The sequence below is a fragment of the Arachis ipaensis genome, chromosome B03, assembly GCF_000816755.2.
Source record: "Arachis ipaensis cultivar K30076 chromosome B03, Araip1.1, whole genome shotgun sequence".
In the NCBI taxonomy this organism is placed as follows: domain Eukaryota; kingdom Viridiplantae; phylum Streptophyta; class Magnoliopsida; order Fabales; family Fabaceae; genus Arachis; species Arachis ipaensis.
In genome coordinates this window covers 8,179,685-8,201,379 of record NC_029787.2, presented here as the reverse complement: position 1 = coordinate 8,201,379, position 21,695 = coordinate 8,179,685, and the positions used below count along the sequence as shown (strand labels likewise).

At 31.7% G+C, this 21,695-nt stretch overlaps 1 protein-coding gene across 2 annotated transcripts in view; it reads left to right on the top strand.

The window, feature by feature from the left end:
* LOC107628790 (TMV resistance protein N) overlaps window positions 1-12,774 on the top strand; it is a 24,861-nt gene extending 12,087 nt beyond the window's left edge. The window contains exons 1-6 of one of the 2 annotated variants that reach the window (XM_016331391.2): window positions 5,241-5,874; window positions 6,062-7,160; window positions 7,240-7,524; window positions 9,937-10,830; window positions 10,908-11,532; window positions 12,753-12,774. In XM_016331391.2, the coding sequence (XP_016186877.1) occupies window positions 5,375-5,874; window positions 6,062-7,160; window positions 7,240-7,524; window positions 9,937-10,830; window positions 10,908-11,468 (3,339 nt within the window). In that variant the 5' untranslated portion in view covers window positions 5,241-5,374 and the 3' untranslated portion in view covers window positions 11,469-11,532; window positions 12,753-12,774. Of the gene's footprint in view, window positions 1-5,240; window positions 5,875-6,061; window positions 7,161-7,239; window positions 7,525-9,936; window positions 10,831-10,907; window positions 11,533-12,752 lie in introns of those variants that run through there. The other variant, XM_021117998.1, reaches the window with a different exon arrangement.

The window sequence follows — 21,695 nt, the reverse complement described above, 5'->3', positions numbered from 1 at the left end:
TTTGACAAAATAATGTGTAAGTAATGCAAACAATTAGGTCAAAAAGGACAAAAAAAATTTAATGAGTTGAAAAGTGGTTAACTAGTTATAATAATAATATGGTTTTCTTTTATTGGATTTTTTGTTGTTGTTGTTGTTGTTGTTGCAGGATCTACCAAAATTGACACATATAGTACTAAGTGATTCTAAGAATCTTGTCAAGATACCAAACTTATCTCAGGCCCCAAATCTTGAGGAACTAAATCTTGAAGGATGTGTTAAACTTGTTCACCTTGATCCATCTGTTGGTTCTCTACAAAAGCTTCATTCCTTAAATCTGAACAACTGCAAAAGCCTTGTAAAGATACCCTACTTCTTATCTCCGACTCCAAGTCTTGAGGAGCTAAATCTTGCAGGATGCGATAAAGTTGTTCACTTTGATGCATCCGTTGGTTCTCTAGAAAAGCTTCGTTGCTTGAATTTGAAAAACTGCAAAAATCTTGTTAGTATTCCCAATTGCATATTTGGTCTTAATTCTCTTCAAAATTTAAATCTATCTGGCTGTTCAAAATTATTTAGATATCAGTTGTTAGAGAAACCAAGACAGATGCAAAGCCACATGACATCATCCATATGCAAAACTCTTACAAGGCCTCTCCATTTTTTATCTTCCAAAAGGCGTTTGAATTCAATTGGTTTATCGGTGTCTTCTTTGTCCCGTTTCCCAACTTTGACATATCTTGACATAAGTTTCTGTAATCTAGTTGAAATCCCTGATGCTATTGGACTGTTACATTGTTTAGAACGCTTAAATATAGGGGGAAACAATATTGTTACGCTACCATATTGCGTCAAGGAACTTCCCAAGCTAAGCGTGCTGAATTTGGAGCACTGTAAGAATCTAAAGTGCTTGCCAAGTACACTTCTGCCGATCAGAAGAGTATATCGTGGAGGAATATATGTTTTCAACTGCTCGAATTTGAGTGACACGGAAGGTTGTCGTGTGACCGTTATTTCATGGATGATAAGAATGATTCAGGTACCAACTTCAATTCCCTTTTTTCTGTGTATATTATGAACTTATATTGTTAAACATACCTAATTTCTACGGTGGCAGGCGAACCTGCAATGCACTTTCCCCAGATGCATAATTGAAGCTGTTGTTCCAGGAACTAAAATTCCAAGGTGGTTCAGCAAACAGAATACGGGTAATTCAATGAGGCTGGATCCATCTCCCATTGTGGATGACAATAATTGGATTGGCATTGCTGCTTGTGCAACATTTGTTGCACATCATGCTTCAACCCAATTTGTTGGACGAGAGACAGGATCTCTTTTACGTTATCGTTTTCGTGGTAATCCGCTTGGGCCCATTGGTTGCCCTGTTCCAATACAGTTTAAGCAAGATTTGATCACAACTGAATTGGATCATATGTTGCTAATGTTTCTATCCCACCAATATATCGTTAAAAGGGGTTCAAAAGAAGGAGCATATTATCTTGATGGTATTGAATTGGCCATCGAAAGTAATTATCCAGAAGTAGTAGAAGTGAAGAGTTGTGGTTACCGTTGGGTATTTAAGCAAGATGTGCAACATTTTAACCCAACAATGATGTACACCGCCAATTCTTCATCTCACCACAATCAGAACCACAATGTTTTGGCAATTCAAGATGACCAATTAATGTAGCCCGCAATCCTTAAATTCATGAATAAATGCAAATGTTGCATCTGCATTTTGTCTACACTGTTAACATTTTTAACACCTCTCACAATATATAAAGCATTCTCTTATACTGTTTAATGGTTCAGTTTTTTTAATTGAGGCTCTTGCTTTACAGTTTACATTTACAAATGGGTTCATGTAATTTAAATGTTTTTAATTAAACTACTATATCATAAAAATAAATCAATTAAGTCCTTACTTCTATGACTATAGGTATATATACTCTTTTTTCAACTATTTTAAAATATATTGGTCTTAAAATAATTAGAAGATTCAATTAAAATTTATTCATTTCACAATTCACATCATATAATTATAAAAATTAAGCTAAAAAAATATCCTAAAGATATTGGTTAACACGGTAGAAGAATAAAATTTGATTTTTCCCAATACATAAATAGATAAAAAATTAAAAGAGACATTAACTTATATTTTATAATTGGACTTTGCTAGGTAGATAATGGCTTTTGTGAACAATGTGAACAATGTGTTTTAAAATTGACTCAATAAAGTAAAAACACACTATACTTTCAAATTACTCACGTAAACCCACCTAAATTTTAATATTAGAATAACCATTCGCACACCTAATGGATTAAATATCCGATATATCCATTATTCACATTATTTAGTATTTTCATTGTTTACCTATATTTTTCCTTTATAATTTTATGAAAAATTTTACTTGTAATATCCTTAATTATATTGAAATATTACAGAACAATAAAAGAATCATCACTTTCATGTAAATATTAAGTATAAACTATTATTAAGTATGAATCCATTTCTAGCATTTACATCTTTGATATCTAACTTAGAAAATTGGTGGTAAAAGAAATTTCTAAGTGCCTTGTGTACAAAATTTTATAGCATTCTGAACATGTTACGAAGCTACAATTCATGTATATGAGATCCTTCGCTACGAATACTCATCAACTTCGTTAGTCTCTATCGCAGAGAGTCATTAAAGCAAAATGAGACGAAGCCCCTAAGATCAATAAACCAAACGTATCTTTCAAATAGAGAAAATGTTTAGCATATAAAGAGCTGCAACAATTGTCAAATTGCAAGTTAACAATGGTTAACGCGTAGCTACTTATATCTAATTAAAACTGAGAAGTATGTCCCACTTGAAAGTTTTGTTTTGTTCATAATAAAGTATAAACTACTCACTGCAAAACTTTTCAACTAAATTTACCTACACAGGAAAACTATTACCTAAAGCTTTCTTTGACTATGATCAACAGATTACCCATTTGAATATTACTATTGACTTGTGCTTAGGTGAAATTTAACGTTTGTTCATGCATTGGTTGCTGTGTGATTACATGGTTTAGACAATTTACATACTTCTTTAGATTGACAATACTACTCATAAAATCAACCAATTTATATATTGCTCTGCTTTCAATATTCAAGTGGATCCTGTAGCCATTCACTTGTACACAATTATAATTCGGTTTAGTTTTTCTAGTATTTCTTATAATTTTACTATTTTTAATTATATTTTTATTGTTTAACAATTTGTAATTGAATCTTTATATTAAATAAAAATTTAATAAAAATTTAATTTAAATTTTTATTAGTGTAGATAGTCAATGGTCAACACATTTTCTTGTAAACAATGTTGTAAATTTTTCGTGGTTGTTGTGGAGAAGACCGAAGTCCCGAACATGCTAAGAAGCTACGAGTCATGCATATGAGATCTTTCCATCAATTTCGTTAGTCATCCATCAATGACGGTCATAAGAGGAAAATGGGACTAAGACACCTCTAAGATCGAGAAACCAGACATGCATCATTTGCCATAAAGAAAATGTTTGGCAAATGAAAATATTTGGACAAAAGAACCTGTTTATCAATTTTTAACCTACTAGTGTTCTAAAATAAAAAATATTGTCACATTAGTTTAATAGCAAATTTTGCATAATTTTTCAACAATTTTTACTCTACATAGTAATACTAATATTATTTCCCCTTTTTTTCTTTCTTTTAAGATAGTTAAATAATATTGTTCTGAGTGTTACCTGAAACATTGATTTGGGTCTGAATGTGAGGTCCAGATTCCTTTGAGTGACAACGTCCGACTTGTTAGTGCTGAAGTGCCGCTGTCCGAGTTTTTCGTGAGGAGGTGGGGATGGTACCTGCAAGAGACTCCGATACTTAAGTTAGCAAGAATTTTAGGCAAGTTTTTAGTAAAGGAAAACGTGAGTATACCTGAGAGGCGTTAATGTATTTATAATAGAGTTGATAACTACCTTCGTTCGTTGAAGTAGTTCCATCTTTTTTGATGGATATCTGTTCCCTTTATCTTGGGAGTTTGTTATGATCTATTCTTTAGCGAAGATAGAGATAATAAAAGAAAATCTCGAAGACAGTTACCTGTTTGGACAAGTATAGCTAGACTCCTTTGTTAATGTCGGACTTCTTTAAAGAAGTCAGATATGCTCGCAGAAATACCTTTTTGAGTGGACATTTTTATTTATTGGGTTTTCTGGCTCTAAAATATTAAACCAGACTATGAATAGATATGTTATGAAAAATAATCCTCTAAAATAGTATAAAAATTCAAATTTAAATTTATTTTAGAATTAACAATTGAAGTATCATGCTATAATAAAAATTGGTTGAAATTACTAAAACATCATTAGAGACAATTTTTGGAAATAAATTTTCTCAATTTTTTAAATTGTGTGTCTAAGGATTTCTCATCGAATATTTTTGAAGTAAAATAAAAAAAATGTATGAAATAAAATATTAAATGATAAAAGAAAACATGTGAAAAAATATGTGATGATCCATTTTTTTTTCTGGTGACGTGATGATCCATTGCTCATCTTTGACTGCTTGCAATAATAATGATTCCTTTAAAGTATATGATTCCTTTAAAAGAAGTCAGATATGCTTGTTAATATTTGATTCACGTGGGTTGGTCTATGGGAAAAGACATCATTTGCGTGTATATCAGTATATGATTCCTTTAAAAGTTTCCACAAAAAATTCTCTCCACTTGCAAATTTGTTATTTCGATAAGAATTATTTTTGATTTTTGGTTTTCGTTCGATTATAAACTAAAAAATTTGTCATCAAAATAAGAAAAATATTCAGATAAGAGAATAGCAATTTAGAAATCTTTAAGAAAATGTAGCAACAGTTTAAAATAGTAGTTTAGAAAGCGTCTCTTCTTTCTTTACAAATGATTATGGTCAAAAAAATTCATTCTTTTGAAATTATATTTAAAGATTCATTATAAACTTTTTATACTTGCATCAAATTATATGATGTGACATTAATAAAAATAATTACTTGTTATACATACATTTAAAAAAATAATTATAATTACACGACGTGTAAAATATTTAAATTAAAAAAAGATATTTAATAAAAATATTGTTATATTTTACTTTTGAATTTTGGAATCTTTAGTGTGTGTGACTGTGTAAGCACTAAGCACAACTCAAATTCTTTACGGGTTTACATGTAGTAGCAATAATTGAAGAAACGTGCGTCGAAAAGTATGTCTCCCTTTTCATCCGTTCAACGTGTTTTCATTCTGTTCAATTTTCACACAAATGACTAATTCACTATGAAGCCACTATATATTTATACACTCTTCCCTGAATACTCAAACTATTCCTTATAATTGCATATTTGCATTGCACACATACAATGGATTGCATGAGAATCCAAAGCCCCTTGTCTGTTGAGAAGAATTGGAAATATGATGTGTTTGTGAGTTTTAGAGGGGAGACTCGCTTCAATTTCACCGATCATCTTTATGCTGCTCTCCGCAGACACGGCATGGTTGCCTTCAGGGATGATACTAGGCTCCAGAAAGGAGGACCTATATCAGCAGGGCTTCTGGAAGCTATTGAAGGATCACAGGTTCTGATTGTTGTCTTCTCTATGAACTATGCTTCTTCCACATGGTGCTTGCAAGAACTGGCAAAGATAGCTGATTACATGAACATACCGGGACAGCGTGTTCTGCCTGTTTTTTGTGATGTGAGTCCATCTGAGGTGAGAAAGCAAAGTGGAAATTACGAAAAAGCCTTTGAGGAACACGAAGAAAGATTCAAAGAAGATGCAGAGATGATGGAGCAAGTGCGAAGATGGAGGGCAGCTCTAACACAAGTAGCCAGTCTCTCTGGCTGGGATCTCAAGGATAAGTGAGTTACCCCTTCTATGTTTTGCTATCTATTCTTCTGAACTAATTTGATCACCACTCGTAAAACTAAATCAAGACATTTCAAAGATTTTATTGAATGATTATGGTTGATTGATATGTAGATTTTCTTGTGTTGTCATCAGTGATTATTTTGTGATTTTCTCTTTTTTTTTTATTGATATGTTTAGGTCACAATCTGCTGAGATTGAAAATATTGTGAAAATGGTAACAAGCATAGTGAGTCCCAAACCATCATCAAATCTATCTGATGATATAGTTGGGATGCATTCTCCTCTACAAGAGTTAGAAAAGCTTCTACTTTTGGACTCAGAGGATGATGTTCGAGTTTTAGGAATTTGTGGAATGGGCGGCATAGGAAAGTCAACTCTTGCCACCATTTTATATGAAAAATTCTCTCATCAATATGATGCTTCATGTTTTGTGGATGATGTAAGTAGAATTTACGGAGGTTATGGTGCAGTTGGTGTACAAAACCAACTTCTTTGTCAAGCTTTCATGGAAGAAAATTTTTCAACATTCAATCTTTCATTGGCAAATAATCTGATTCAAACTAGGTTACGGCATAGAAAGGTTCTGATAGTTCTTGATAATGTTGATGAGGGGATTCAATTGGAGAAGTTGGCTATAAAACGGGAAAGGCTAGGTAGAGGGAGTAGATTAATCATAGTTTCTAGAGATGAGCATATATTGAGAGAGTATGGAGCGGATGAAGTTTTCAAAGTTCCGCTCTTAAATTATGAGAATGCTCTCCAGTTGTTTTGCAGAAAAGCTTTCAAATGTAGTCAAGTTGCAAAAGATTATGAAAGCCTGACAAATTCTGCATTAAGATATGCTAATGGACATCCGTTAGCAATCAGAGTATTGGGCTCATATTTGTTTGGACGAAATGTGTCAGAGTGGAGTAGCGCATTGGTTAGATTGAAAGAAAAGCCAACAAAAGATATTCTGGATGTGCTACGAATCAGTTTTGATGCACTTGACGATATGGAAAAGGAAATATTTCTTGACATTGCTTGTTTTTTATCAAATTACAGTGAAGAATACGTGAAAGATATTTTACGTATTCGAGGATTTCATCCTGAGATTGGTATAAGAATTCTCATTGATAAATCACTCATAACTCGACAAGCATCGTGGATAACTATGCACGATCTATTGAGAGAGTTAGGTAGAAGTATTGTTCGAGAAAAATCACCCCACGAACCAAGAAAGTGGAGCAGGTTATGGAATAAAAAGGATCTAAGCAATGTCTTACGAGAAAACAAGGTAATATAGTTATTGAAATTGTTGTAGGTTGCCACTTTTATTTAGAATCTAAATAATCTTAAAAGCTCTAATATTTCAGATAGCAGAAAACCTTGAAGCCATAGTTCTGCGTCGGCAAGAAGAATTTTGTGAAAGCAGAGAAGAGTTGCCAGTTGAAGCTTTATCACAAATGAGTAACCTGAAATTGCTTATACTTAGAGATTTGAATTTCTCAGGATGCCTGCATTTTCTTTCTAATGAGTTGGGATATCTTTACTGGGAAAGTTATCCTTTCACATGTTTGCCATCAAACTTTCAGCCAAATAAACTCGTTCAACTAAACCTGCGTTTTAGCAAATTCAAAGAACTCTGGAAGGGAACAAAGGTATGGCAGATATCCTTGTCTTTGTTCGTATTAATTTTATAATTAAATTATTTTTTTGACATCTATAATTTTATCAAATTTATAATTAGATCCTTATACTTCCTTTTTTTTTTTTCAATTGAGTTACTATATTACTTTTAATTTTGTAATTAAATCTTTAACTATGTAAAAAAATATTAGAATTAACGGAATATTTCTCAACAGAATATTCTTTAAAAAAAATATTCCGTTCATTTTAACGTTTTTGATACGAAAAGAACTTAATTACAAAATTAAAAACAGTGAAGGAACCAATTAAAAAAAATATAAGAATCTAATTATAAATCTTCTTCCTTCTCCTTCTTCTTCTTGTTATCATTGGAAGCATCCTTGTTCTTCTACTTCATGATTATAGTTATCAAGATTAGTGTGACACTAAAGGGGTAGAGAGACAGAGAGATTAAAGAGAGAATGAGTGTTGAACTGACCTCGCCCATTGTAGTTGGTTATTATGATTTGGGAATGCATTCAACAAAATCCTAAATTGTTAAGGGAAGATGAAAGTGGTTACTGAAAATAAACACCACTCTCTCTCCACAACATTCCACGTTTTTTCTTCTCCCTTAATTTTTTACCGGTTTGTTTTAACTTCTCACTCACTCCTTTTTCTCACTCACTCCTTTTTCTAAGTTTAAATAGTGAAGTGCGTATGATAAGTTTAATGAAAAATATTTAATATTAAGATACAGTTAGATTAAGTATTTAATATGGACTTTTTACATTAAATTGGATCATAAGAATAAAGATATATAATTTTATTTTATTAAAGAATTCAAAAATATATAAGATAAAATTTGTGAACAAAACAATTTAATAAAAGTTAATAATTGTATAATAAAAGTTGTGAACAAAACAATTTAATATTAACATCCCATAAAAATTTCTTTAAAATTAAAATTTTAATAAACAAATTAGCAATCCATACTGTGCACGGAAAAACCTTATTCAAGTTAATAATTTTTTTTTATGAGCATATTGAAAATAGACATGGATATTTATAGACTTCCATCAAATTTAAGAATAAATATGATCATATACAACAATAATTTTTCATGATTCTATCAAATAATTTTTTTATACGGGATTCTATCATATAATTATATATATGATAGAATTTATATAATTTAACAAATTTTTTAATTAACAAAAAAAAAATTAAAATGCTACAAAAAAATAATTTTTTTTATAACTCTTGTGAAAGAAAATTAATTTAACCATTATAGAAACACATGAAAGATAAGATGTTATCTAAAATTTAAAAAGTGTTTTTGTATAAAACGAAAATAAATTAATATTTTGACAATAAACTAATAATTGCCGTTTATAGTTTTTATATTTCTTGAGATAGAATGTTTACTTAATCAAACACTAACGTTTTATATGCAATATCTGAATATATGAAAAGATAAAATGAAACATCGAAGTGGAAAAGAACTAATAATGAATGTTATTCATATAAGGATATCAATGAACACAACATTATTTATCATCCTAAAAGTATATCAAAAGCGTAATGATAAGAAAAAATATTATTCACATGTAAACAAAACTTAGATTTCATTTATGAAGTAAGCAATCTCAAAATAAGTATAAAAAAAGCTACTATATAAACATCTCTCTATATGTTAATACAGAAAAAAACTACTAAATAAGTATTTGCTTGTCAGGAAGGATTCCTTTTTTATCCTAAATTTTAGCCTTAACAATCGTTTTGGAACTTTAATTTCTGCCTCCATGGTGATGACCTTTCCCGTCAAGATTTTCACGAAGATTTGTATCTGTTTAAAACAAAAGCCATAATTTATAACCAGTTCAACCATTTCAAAAACCATTACTATGACAAAACGCCCAAAAACCGCAAACCACCAATTGCTAATAATGGTTATTTTCAAGAACTAGAAAGGAAGAATACATACTTTCTGAATAAAAATATTAAATTAAAATTTATTTATTTGATTTCATATCATTTTTGTCTTTGTTCTTTTTAAGTAGTTACTTTTATTTATTATTTCTTTTGTCTTTTAAAAGTTACATTTAAATATATACTATAGCATAAAAATGAAAATATTCGACAAAATATATAAGTAGGAATGTAACGTTTGAATAGTTGACAATAATATTTAATTTTTTAATTTTATATTTTATGAATCATAAATACTATCTATTTTTAACAATATTATTATTACAACTAGGTCATATATATTAAAAGAGTATAAATTGTTGAAAGAGAAAAAAAATGATATATAGGAACAAAAATAATGTATAAGTAATGAAAACAATTAGGTGAAAAAGGACAAAAAATTAATGAGTTGGAAGGTAGTTAACTAGATAGAGTAATATTGCTTTCTTTTATTGGATTTATTTTGGTTGCAGGATCTACCTAATTTGACACATATAGCACTATGTGATTCTCATAATCTTGTAAAGATACCAAACTTATCTCAGGCCCCAAATCTTGAGGAACTAAATCTTGAAGGATGTGTTAAACTTGTTCACCTTCATCCATCTGTTGGTTCTCTACAAAAGCTTCATTCCTTAAATCTGGAAAACTGCAAAAGCCTTGTAAAGATACCCATCTTATCTCGGACTTCAAATCTTAAGAAGCTAAAACTTGCAGGATGTGATAAACTTGTTCATCTTGATGCATCTATTGGTTCTCTAGAAAAGCTTCGTTTCTTGAATCTGGAAAACTGCAAAAACCTTGTTAGTATTCCCAATTGCATATTTCGTCTTAATTCTCTTCAAAATTTAAATCTATCTGGCTGTTCAAAATTATTTAGATATCAGTTGTTAGAGAAACCAAGACAGAGCGAGCAGTTGAATTCAGGTCAAAGTGTGCAAAGCCACATGACGTCATCCATATGCAAAACTCTTACAAGGCCTCTCCATTTTTTATCTTCTAGAAGGTGTTCGAATTCAGTTGGTTCATTGGTGCCTTCTTTGTCTCGTTTCCCAGTTTTGACATCTCTTGACATAAGTTTCTGTAATCTAGTTCAAATCCCTGAAGCTATTGGACAGTTACATTGTTTAGAATATTTAAATATCGGGGGAAACAATATTGTTGCGCTACCTCATTGCATCAAGGAACTTCCCAAGCTAAGGGTGTTGAACTTGGAGTACTGTAAGCATCTAAAGTGGTTGCCAAGTACACTTTTGCCGATCAGAAGAGTATCTTATGGAGGAATATATGTTTTCAACTGCCCAAATTTGAGTGACACGGAAGGTTGTCGTGTGACAGTTATTTCATGGATGATAAGAATGATTCAGGTACCAACTTCAATTCCTCCTTTCTATGTATATTATGAACTTATATTGTTAATCGTACCTAATTTCTACGGTGGCAGGTGAACCTGCAATGCTCTTTCTCCACATGCAGAATTCAAGCTGTTGTTCCAGGAACTAAAATTCCAAGGTGGTTCAGCAAACAGAATGCGGGTAGTTCAATAAGGCTGGATCCGTCTCCCATTCTAGATGACAACAATTGTATTGGCATTGCTGTTTGTGGAACATTTGTTGCACATCATGCTTCACCTCAATTTGTTCGACGAGTGACAGGATCTCTTTTAGAATGTCGTTTTCATCGAAGTCGCTATGAGACCGGTCGTTACAATGTTCCAATATGGTTTAAGCAAGATTTGATCACAACTGAATTGGATCATATGTTGCTAATGTTTCTATCCCACCAATATATTAAATCGGGTTCAAAAGAAGGAACATATTATCCTGAATTGGCCATCGAAAGTGATTATCCAGAAGTAGTAGAAGTGAAGAGTGTTGGTTATCGTTGGGTATTAAAGGAAGATGTGGAACAATTTAACCCAACAATGATGTACAGAGCCAATTCTTCATCTCGTCACAATCAGAAGCACAAGTTTTTGGCAATTCAAGATGAGCAATTAATGTAGCCCGCAATCCTTAAATTCATGAATGAATGAAAATGTTGCATCTGCGTTTTGTCTACTACTTAACATTTTTTTTGAACATAGAAAGCTCAACACTGTAACGGGGAGCAAACAAGCCAAATAATAAGTACTAAATGGAAAAACATAACATCTCTGTTGATGTCAGCAGTGCCATCAACAACCAAAAGGATCACTATCGGTCCATTCATTGTAACTTAGAATTGTCCTACTTATTACCAAGTCAACACCTGCTTCCTTATTATTGAAGATCCTAGCATTACGTTCCATCCAAATGTTCCAAATCACTGCAAAGAACCCAATCAGCCACCTCTTCTGCTCTTTTTTTCACTTATGCCAGCCAGTCCAACTCTCAAACAGTGTTCTTATTGTGCCAGGTACAGCCCAAACTTCACCAAAGGACCGCAACCAACGGCACCACACTTGTCATGTTAGTTCACAGAGAAGAAATAAATGCTTGACCGATTCTACCTCCTTGTTACAAAGTACACAGATGTTATCAGTTGGCATAATAACGCCTAACCTACTCAACCTTTCCTTGGTATTAACTCTACCCACAAGTACAAACCATCCAAAAAACTCAATTCTTGGAGGTACCACTCCTTTCCAAACCGAACTTGTAAAACTGTAGCTCGTAATCTCAGTTGACAGACTCTCCGATTGTAGGACTTGCACCACAGAGTTGGTAGAAAATACCCCTTTACAATCAAACTTCCACACTATCTGATCCTCTTGACCATCTGCCAACTTCACCATCCTTAGCCTCTCATGGAGCTGGTTGACAAGCTCCAGCTCCCATTGGAATAACTCTCTTCTCCACTGGAAATTCCATATCCACTCGAGCCCATCCCAAAATCCACAATCCCCTATCATAGAACCTTGCTTATTTGAAATAGAAAAGAGTCTTAGAAAAGTCAGTTTTAGGGGCTCACCTGGCAGCCAGTTATCTTTCCAAAACAGGGTGCTCCTTCCATTCCCTACCTCCCTTGCCAGGCCAGTAATCATTTTGTCCTTTATCCTCTGCTCTGTAATATTCAAATGACAGATGTCTTTCCATGGCCCTCCTTTTTCCGGCAGCTGCTGATTAACTAGCATTGCACCAACGTTTAGATTGTTACATGAGCATATAATCTTTTTCCACAAGGGGCAGTCCTCCTTTGAAAACCGCCACCACCATTTAAACAAGAGTGCTGTGTTTCGAAGCATTGCATCTCCAATCCCCAAGTCTCCCGCCTTTTTTGGTGCCTGGACCAACTCCCACTACTTAACATTTTTAACACCTCCCACAATATATAAAGCATTCTCTTACTGTTTAGTGGTTCAGTTTGTTTAGAGGCTCTTGCTTTACACTTACAAATGGGTTCATGTAATTTAGATGTTTTTAACTACTACATCACTAAAAATAACTATCTTTCACATTGATCTCATAAATGATCATCCAAAAAAACGGATGTGATTGCACGACTGTGTAAAACGTTTTACACTGTCAGTGCATCAAAATTAAACTCATACATAAATACATAAAAACTTAAAAAAAATTAACTTAAAAAAAAACACTTTTTGTAAGTTGTAACAGTTTTAACACCTCCCAAAAATATAAAGCATTCTCTGTTCTTATTGTTTAATGGTTCAGTTTTTGTAGAGGTTTTTGCTTTACATTTTCAAATGGTTCTTGTAATTTAGATGTTTTTGATTAACTTACTTATATCTATTCTTAATATATAAAAATAGATAGATAAGTTTATCCACATTACTTTTAAGACATCTTTCTCTTCTTACTAATGCTATGTCAACAACATTACTTGACAAAATTTTAGAATCAACCACTCATTTTTTGTCAAATCAACTATTATTTTCAAATCAGCACAAAAATAAAATATACAAAAAAATATACAAGTAATAGAAATATATACAAATTCGGCTGCAAAATTACCAATGACAATAATTAGAAATTAATAGTAGAGTAAAGTATCATTTTTGTCCCCAACGTTTGGGGTAAATCCCAAAGTTGTCCCTAACGTTTCAATCGTCCTATTTAAGTCCCTAACGTTTCAAAATTGACTCAATGTTGTCCTGCCGTTAGGGATCCGTTAACAGAATTGACGGCGGGACCAAATTGAGACGATTTTGAAACGTTAGGGACTTAAATAGGACGAAAACGTTAGGGACAAAAACGATACATAAAAAATAAATTTTAATTTAATTTTATCTTTCAATAATATTAACTTGTTTTACTATACATAGTATTCAATTATTTTTTAATTACATCTAAATAAATTACACTTAATCACATTACTTTCATTTTAAATAAATTTATTTTTTTTATAATTTTAAAGAATTTTGATACATTAGAGACAAAAGGTATAATTTATATTTTATTGTATATATATTATTTTTTTCTTTTCTGTAAGTTTATATACTAGTCATTCTACAAACATTTCATGATAACTAAAAATATTTAAGAGTAATATTATAAAAAAAATTAATTTATTTAAAATGAAAGTAATATGATTAAGTGTAATTTACTTAGATGTAATTAAAAAATAATTGAATACTATGTATAGTAAAAAAATGATATTTTTGAAGGATACAATTAAAATTTATTTCTATGTATCATTTTTGTCCCCAACATTTTCGTCCTATTTAAATCCCTAACGTTTCAAAATTGTCTCAATTTTGTCCCGCCGTCAATTCTGTTAACGGATCTCTAACGGCAGGACAACATTGAGTCAGTTTTGAAACGTTAGGGACTTAAATAGGACGATTGAAACGTTAGGGACAACTTTGAGACTTACTCCAAACGTTGGGAATAAAAATGATACTTTACTCTTAATAGTATCTAACCAAATTTGTAACCTATAAGAATTCATATCCCTATATTTATTACATCTTATCTTATAAACAATACAATAAATTTATAACCCCAATAATTAATTTATTAATTTTTATAAATAACTCATTAAATGTAATAAACATTCATATTACAAATGTCATAATAATCTATTAATCATAATAAATTTTACTTTACAAATATTCAAATTTCATACTATTTGAACTACTTAATACTTATATAAGTCTCTTATCACTATTTCTTCAAATAACATTAAATTCAGCACAAGAAATTTATTTTTGCACTACATAACATCTCAAACTTACTCAATGGAGCATCATTCTTTGGACAATATCACCAAACAAACAGACAATTGGTTTATAAAAGTTTACGTGGTTCGTCTATGGAAAACATTAACACCCACAAATGAAGAAGAGTCTCTTTACTTAGAAATGATTATATTAGATGAAAAGGTACAAAACAAACATATTTATTGTATTTTTAAATTGAATTTACAAAAAAATACTTTTCATCAAGAACTTTTAAATTTGTTTCAATCACTATAAAGTAAATATTTAATTTTTTTTATTATTTTCAGTACTCTCTTTTATAATTGTTTTTGTCTATTTTTATATTTTAAGTTGATGTCCATTTTAGTAATTTTTTTTATTTAAAAGTGATTTTGAATAGTATAAGTCAAACAATATTTATTTTATTATAATCCATTTTGATACAAAAATTGTCAAATATAAATCACTTTAACACAAACTTACTTTTTATCAAAATCAAGTTTGCAAAATCAATTTTATACAAACTCTCATTTGTAAACTGTAATCCAAACACACACTAAATAAAAATATCACTTTGTACAACTCCAAAATTTAAATCTTTTGTACTACAAATTATTTTAAACAAAACACCTTTTAAATTTAATTTTAATTTACACATATTTAATTTAATTCTACAAAATATAGCCATTTTAAATATTTATTATATACTATCATTAATGGATGCGTGGGTCTTATTCTAGTTAACATAACAATAAATCAATCATCAAGTCCTTAATTCTATAGGTGCATACTTTTTTCAGCCATTTTAAAAATATTGGATTCAAAACTAAATATTCAATTATAGTTTATTTATTTCACATCATATAATTCTATAAATTAAGTTAAAAAATTTCCTAAAAACATTGGTTAATTTTTTGTTACAATATCCTTAACTATATCGTCGATAAGTTTTTATTGGTCTTTTTAGGATATATTCATATACTATATAGTAAAAGAAAAGAATCATCACATGCATGTAAATATGAAATATGAAGTCTCAGTTATTATTGTTATTGTTGTTGTTCTGAAATTTAGCAAATTGATAACAAAAATGGTTAATAATAAAAGCAACTAAAGGATCCAACCACCAACAATTGGTATTGCAGACATTACACATTATTAAGGATTTTTGGAAGAAAAACTTCTAAATTTGTAAGAATAAATATTAAGGGAAATTTAGATGCTGAAAATGTCACGACCTAAAATGAGTCACGACCTAAAATGAGTCATGACCGGCGCTCAGGAAAATAATCCTATAGCAAGTCTAACATAGTCTAATATAAGTTGAATAAGCAAGTTACAAATATTTACAAGTTCTAAAATAAATAGTTATATATTTTTAACAAAAAATTAAAATAACTAAGTGGTTAGATCCTGCCTGTGACATATGTAGCATACATTTCTAGGGATTCGACAAAGAATAAGTACTCATTGCAGACCGTTATTCTTGAATAAAAAGTCTTACATAGTCGAATATTTGTTCCTGAAAAATATTTTTAGAAAAAAAAAAGGGTGAGTTTTGCAACTCAATGACTAGACAATACATTTATAATTGACATGAAACTATACAAACATTATCATCAAAGTAATTTTAATTAGAAATAATAGTTGATTATAATAAGCGAATCAATAAGGGAGTTCTCATATAGAAATCAAATCAAAAGTCCACACTTGGGCGGCTCCACCTCTATGGGTAGCCCTTTCCTCTTGTGTGTCCTAACAGAATAACAGATCTAACGTGTGGCCTACACGTTAGGCTAGCAACACCCCTGCTAGCTAGAGTCTGAGTTAGATGCATCTAAGTTAACGTCATAACCGCCGTTAACTACAGTTTTCTAATACGAGCCTCCCAAACCAATTCAAAACATATAATTTCAAATACAACAATTATTTTATCTTTCAAATTTATAAGATATCGAATCAAATCAAATCAGATAAAACTTTCTCATCAGAAATCTTTTTCAATCATACTTTCTCAATCATAAGAGATTTCAAATATATTTCACAATTTTTAAAGTAAGTGAGTACTAACAAATACTTCAAAAACAGATATTCAAGTAAAATCAAACATTTTGGGATAATGCAAAACTTCATCAAAAATATATATAGTCTCATGTATAATTTTGAAAGTATAAACTTCATAAAAATGAATTATTTAATTTTAATAAATCAATTATTTTAATCAATTTAAAATCGTTCAAAACAAATATAATGAGTATAATTCAAAGATCATAATAGGTATATGTCAAAATAATTATAGATGCACAGTCAAATAATTATAAATATAAGGCCTACTCACAACGTGGTCCCAAGGGACCGAAGATACCAAACCCAGAGTGCCAAATTCAAGGTAAGGAGGATTGAAGTGGAATGGAACGAATGAGCGTAGAATTTGGACTGGAGTAGCGACAAGATGGAGCTGGCAATAGTTCTCGATTGTTGAAACTATAATCCAAACGCGTCAACGGAACATTTCCTCTCAACCCGAAACTGCGGCAGCCGCAACCTCAGCTCCAACCCACTTTATCAGCAACTACAACGACTCGGACTTAAGGGAAACAAGTAGCGGCAGCACCGGTGGTGGTTCCGGCAACAACAACGCCATACCCATTAACCAGAAACCCCGGCAGTGGCGACGGTAGAAGAACGGAGACCTCAATGTTACTTCCTGGCAGCCAGAGGTGCGGTGGCGCTTGCGGCAGCGGCGAGCCACTCCAGCAACCCCTTGTGCAAGCTCGCTTCCTCAGGTAGCGACCCAGACGGCGACGACTCTCCACGGACGGCGATGGGCCTTAGCCAGCGGTGAGCTCGTTGCAGCAGCTCCCCCGACAGCCAGCCCTCCAGCATGACGACAACAACACAAAGGCTTCCCTCTCTCTCCTCGTGTTCGCCTCTTTCTCTCTCCTCTATCGTTGTTGATGATGGTGGCAACTGGCAGCGAGGTGTGGCGGGATCGGCGGCTCGGTGGGGAGGGCAGCAGCAGGACACGTAGCGGCGATTCTCTCTTCTCCCTCGCAGCACAGCTCTCCCTCCATTCTTCTCTTCTTTGTTCATGTGACTTGTGTGTGTTGTGAGTTTGTGTCCGTGTGTGAGTGAGGAAGGGGGGTTTGGGGAGGGTGACGGCTAGGGAGGGATTGAAGGTTGAGAGAGAGTGTTTGTGTGTGATTAGGGTTAGGGAAAAAAAGAAAAAGAAGAGTGGCCCACAAAATTTTTTTTTTGAGTTATTACATTCTTCCCCCCTTTTAGAAATTCGGTCCCCAAATTTCAAACCAACTTACTATTTATATTATTGCTTCAACAGTACAAGTCACATCTAGTTCATACAACTAGACGCTGATGCAAAGAATGATGCATTTAGGAATAAGGAAAGAAAAACAACATTGAGACAACCTTATCCGAAAGAAATATATCCACATCATGACACCATAAGTTTAATAATTTGCACAATTAGATAGCAAGAACAAGGCTAAAAAAATCAAGCTATCTGAGCAAAGTTGCAGGAAAGAACTTAAGCACTTTAACTATACAATATTACATAACCAGATACAAATTGAACCCAATGTATAAAGAAAACATTTTGCAGAATTATGCAACGATCAAATGCTAGACATCTTAATATTCACATATACAATGTAGCAAAAGGATTCGATATGAAGCACCATCAATCTCAAAGAACAGATGAGATAATTAGATTAATATGAAAAATCTCAAAAGCACACTACAAACTCAAATTGGAGACCAAATAACATAGCAAAAAGTATAAAACATATCGAGTAACACAAATTCCAACAATACACCCAAAACATAAAACAATAATTAAAAAGCGCGGTCATGTGAGATTCCATGAGTTCAAGTGCAATTATGTGGTGGATAAGGATGAGAACGGAGAGAAGCAAGGTGAAGAATTAAGTAGAATATACATGGCCAGATTCTAGACTTAGGGACAAACATAATCAACACATCAAACCAAGCATGCAATATACAGCCAGCAAAACATTTTCAAATCATATTATGCATATTAACCTTAAATGTCAAGTAATAAGTGATAGGAAGTTAAACAGAAGAAAGGAATTAATTTAATCGATCTACAAGGTTCTTTAAGGGCATTGTGAGAACAACATATTAGAATGAACAGTTCCGCTTATTCAAACATAGTATTGGCCCTAGCCATCCTTCAGGTTAGCAATCGACAATCCCAGATAATAAACTAACAAATGTGCTACATATACACCAACTGATAAACTAAAGACAAGTGGTTCATCATCAACCAGTTAAACAAACAGAATCCCATTAGTTGGGAAACAATACCACCAATTTAGCGAAGTTTCGAATTTTCACTACTCAACCACCATTACAATGCAGGTCACTCAAGGAGCAATAAAACCACAGATTTAGTGAAGCTCAAAAATATCGACAAGGCAATAACATATTCCAATTAGTTGCAATCCTGAGCAACTTAAAACCAGCAAGGTAATGTCTCAAAAAGGTCATACAACATAGGATCAATTAAGTAACGAACAAATGAATCAATATAACTGCCTCAACAATTCGATCATGTTAAGAGCTTTGCAAAGCCTATATATCTTTGGAAGAAAAAAGGTTAATACAACAATTTAAAATAGATTGTACTTAGATCATGATGTGCGAATTTAAGGAATAACAGTACAACTGATATCAAACCCTTAACGTATGAAGAAATGTCAAGCTAAGATGTGGGCTATGAACCAAAGCAAAAGCACTAGTAATGAAACAGTCAATTTTCAGAATTTTCTAATAGACAATATTCGAAATACACTGTGATTGTTACAGGAAAAAAATTTGGCCAAAAAGAAACAACTTAACACAAAACCCTCAATGTAAGGACTCTTTAATCAAATTAAAATCCTTATTGGGCAAATAAAGTAGAATCTGCGACATAGTTGGATAACCAACGAAACCAATGGGGTAATAGAAAATATTGATTCTCCAAATGAAACATAATCAGAAAAAGAAAAATCCCCCTTTTTTTTTTGAAATCATCAGTAGGAAGGAGTAACTAAATACAAACCCAACTACTAAATATCACCAGAATTTAAAACTACATAACAAAATCAACAATCCTATCAGCCAAGATGATCCAGCCAAAGGTACAAAACTAATTTATCTCACTGCCTTTCAGTATTAAAACAAATAAATCAAAGCTCAACAAGCTGTAAAAGGACAGGCTAATAAATTTATTACACTAGAGCACATAGTCTTCAATCACGCAAGAACCAAAAGCATATAAAGCATTTGCACCTAATAAGCGATGATAGACCTGAATCAAACATCCATTCGCAACTCAATTCATTTCACAACTATCATTTAAAAAAATTATACAGTAACAAAAATAGCTTATTGACAAAAACATTTATGATGCTTGACATTACTTAATAACCAAAGAAACCGTCGGTGTGTCACTACAAAGTAACACAATACAGCTCTCTAAATACGCACAAGAACATAAATGTAAGGGCAAAAGCCATAGAGGTAAATAAAAAGATGTACAACAACAACTAAAAACTACAAGCTAGGAGCATTTTAAGGGAAAAAATGAAGAAACAAGCCAAATCCACAAACAAATTGGGCAGAGCAAAATGAAAATTTATGAGTATGAATAATAGACATAAAAAGGTATTGCATGGACAACAATAGTTTAAACTAGAGGAAAGGAGAAAAGAGAAACATAAATAGACACAGCATGTGAACAGACAAGCTGAACCCACAAACAAGCAAAGCAAAATAAACATTCATCCGAACATTGTCGGGAATGTGCCACTCTGAAAATGAAAACAGTAATCTTATATATAAAAGAAACAGTCACATAGCACAGATGCAGATTGCATGATAAGCACAACACTTGATAGTTTTGATAGGTTAAAAATTAATTAGGTTTTAAAAAAATGTTAATAAATAAATAAATAAATAAATAAATAAATAAACAAGGCAAAGTCATTAAGCATTTTTATTGAGAGTGTGAATGCAATACTAAACATTTTTACATAAATCTTATAGTGCAAACCAGAGAAACTAACTTTTATGTTAAGCATCATGTAATGGACCACCAATGAAAAAATATTGAGTAAAAGTTAGAACAGTATGTTGAAAGAGTTGGAACAATTTTTTTAGTCAATAAAATAATTAATTTTGAAGGAAAAAAAAATTCAGATGCTCAAGTGTGTCACAAAAGTATTGTTCAGATCAGAAGTTTATCATGACAAACTTCAATTTGAAATTATCAAGCCCTCATCGTATCAGAGAAACCAAAACATCTATTAATCCGCCATATATAACTACAAATCAGGCATATCATCTCCAACAACAACACAAGCAATTAAGAGTGTTCATTACCTCCTTTCAATAGAAATTTTTACAAGATAACAACCAAGATTCACCCAGTTACAGTCACGTCAGTCACCAATTCAGCAACAAATAATATTATTAACTCCTTTACAGCAGCAACAACCAATAACCTTATGGATTTCTCAAAAAAATAATTAACCAAAATTATTTACTTGTTAGTTACTGTAATAATTACTAATCAAGTGACATGAATCACCAAACAAGTATCTAATCAATGGCTAACACTCATAGGCAAGCTATAATTTAACACATTTAAAATAATCATCAAATGCTTCATAATCACCATGATCCACAAGCTCAGCAAGCAAGTCTATAAAACTAGAAATCACCTATAATCTAAGAGACACATTCATTTAATAACATATAGACAAGAACATCCTACCCTGAGTGAAGCTCAATCGTGTTTCCCATACAATCAGTTATACTAAGTATAGAACTTTAGTACTCAATTTGGTTCACATCCAAATGTTAATTTCAACTATGAAAATTTCAATAATCTTGGACAAACACAAAGCTTTCTCAAAGAAACTCATGCTACGGACTTAATTTCTTTAAAATCAATTATCCATCATCCGTATTATAATTAGCAAATTTATTTAATATTTGTTTAACCAGAAACCAAATAAATACATTTCAAACAGATCATAACAATTAAAGATCGAACAAAATCTA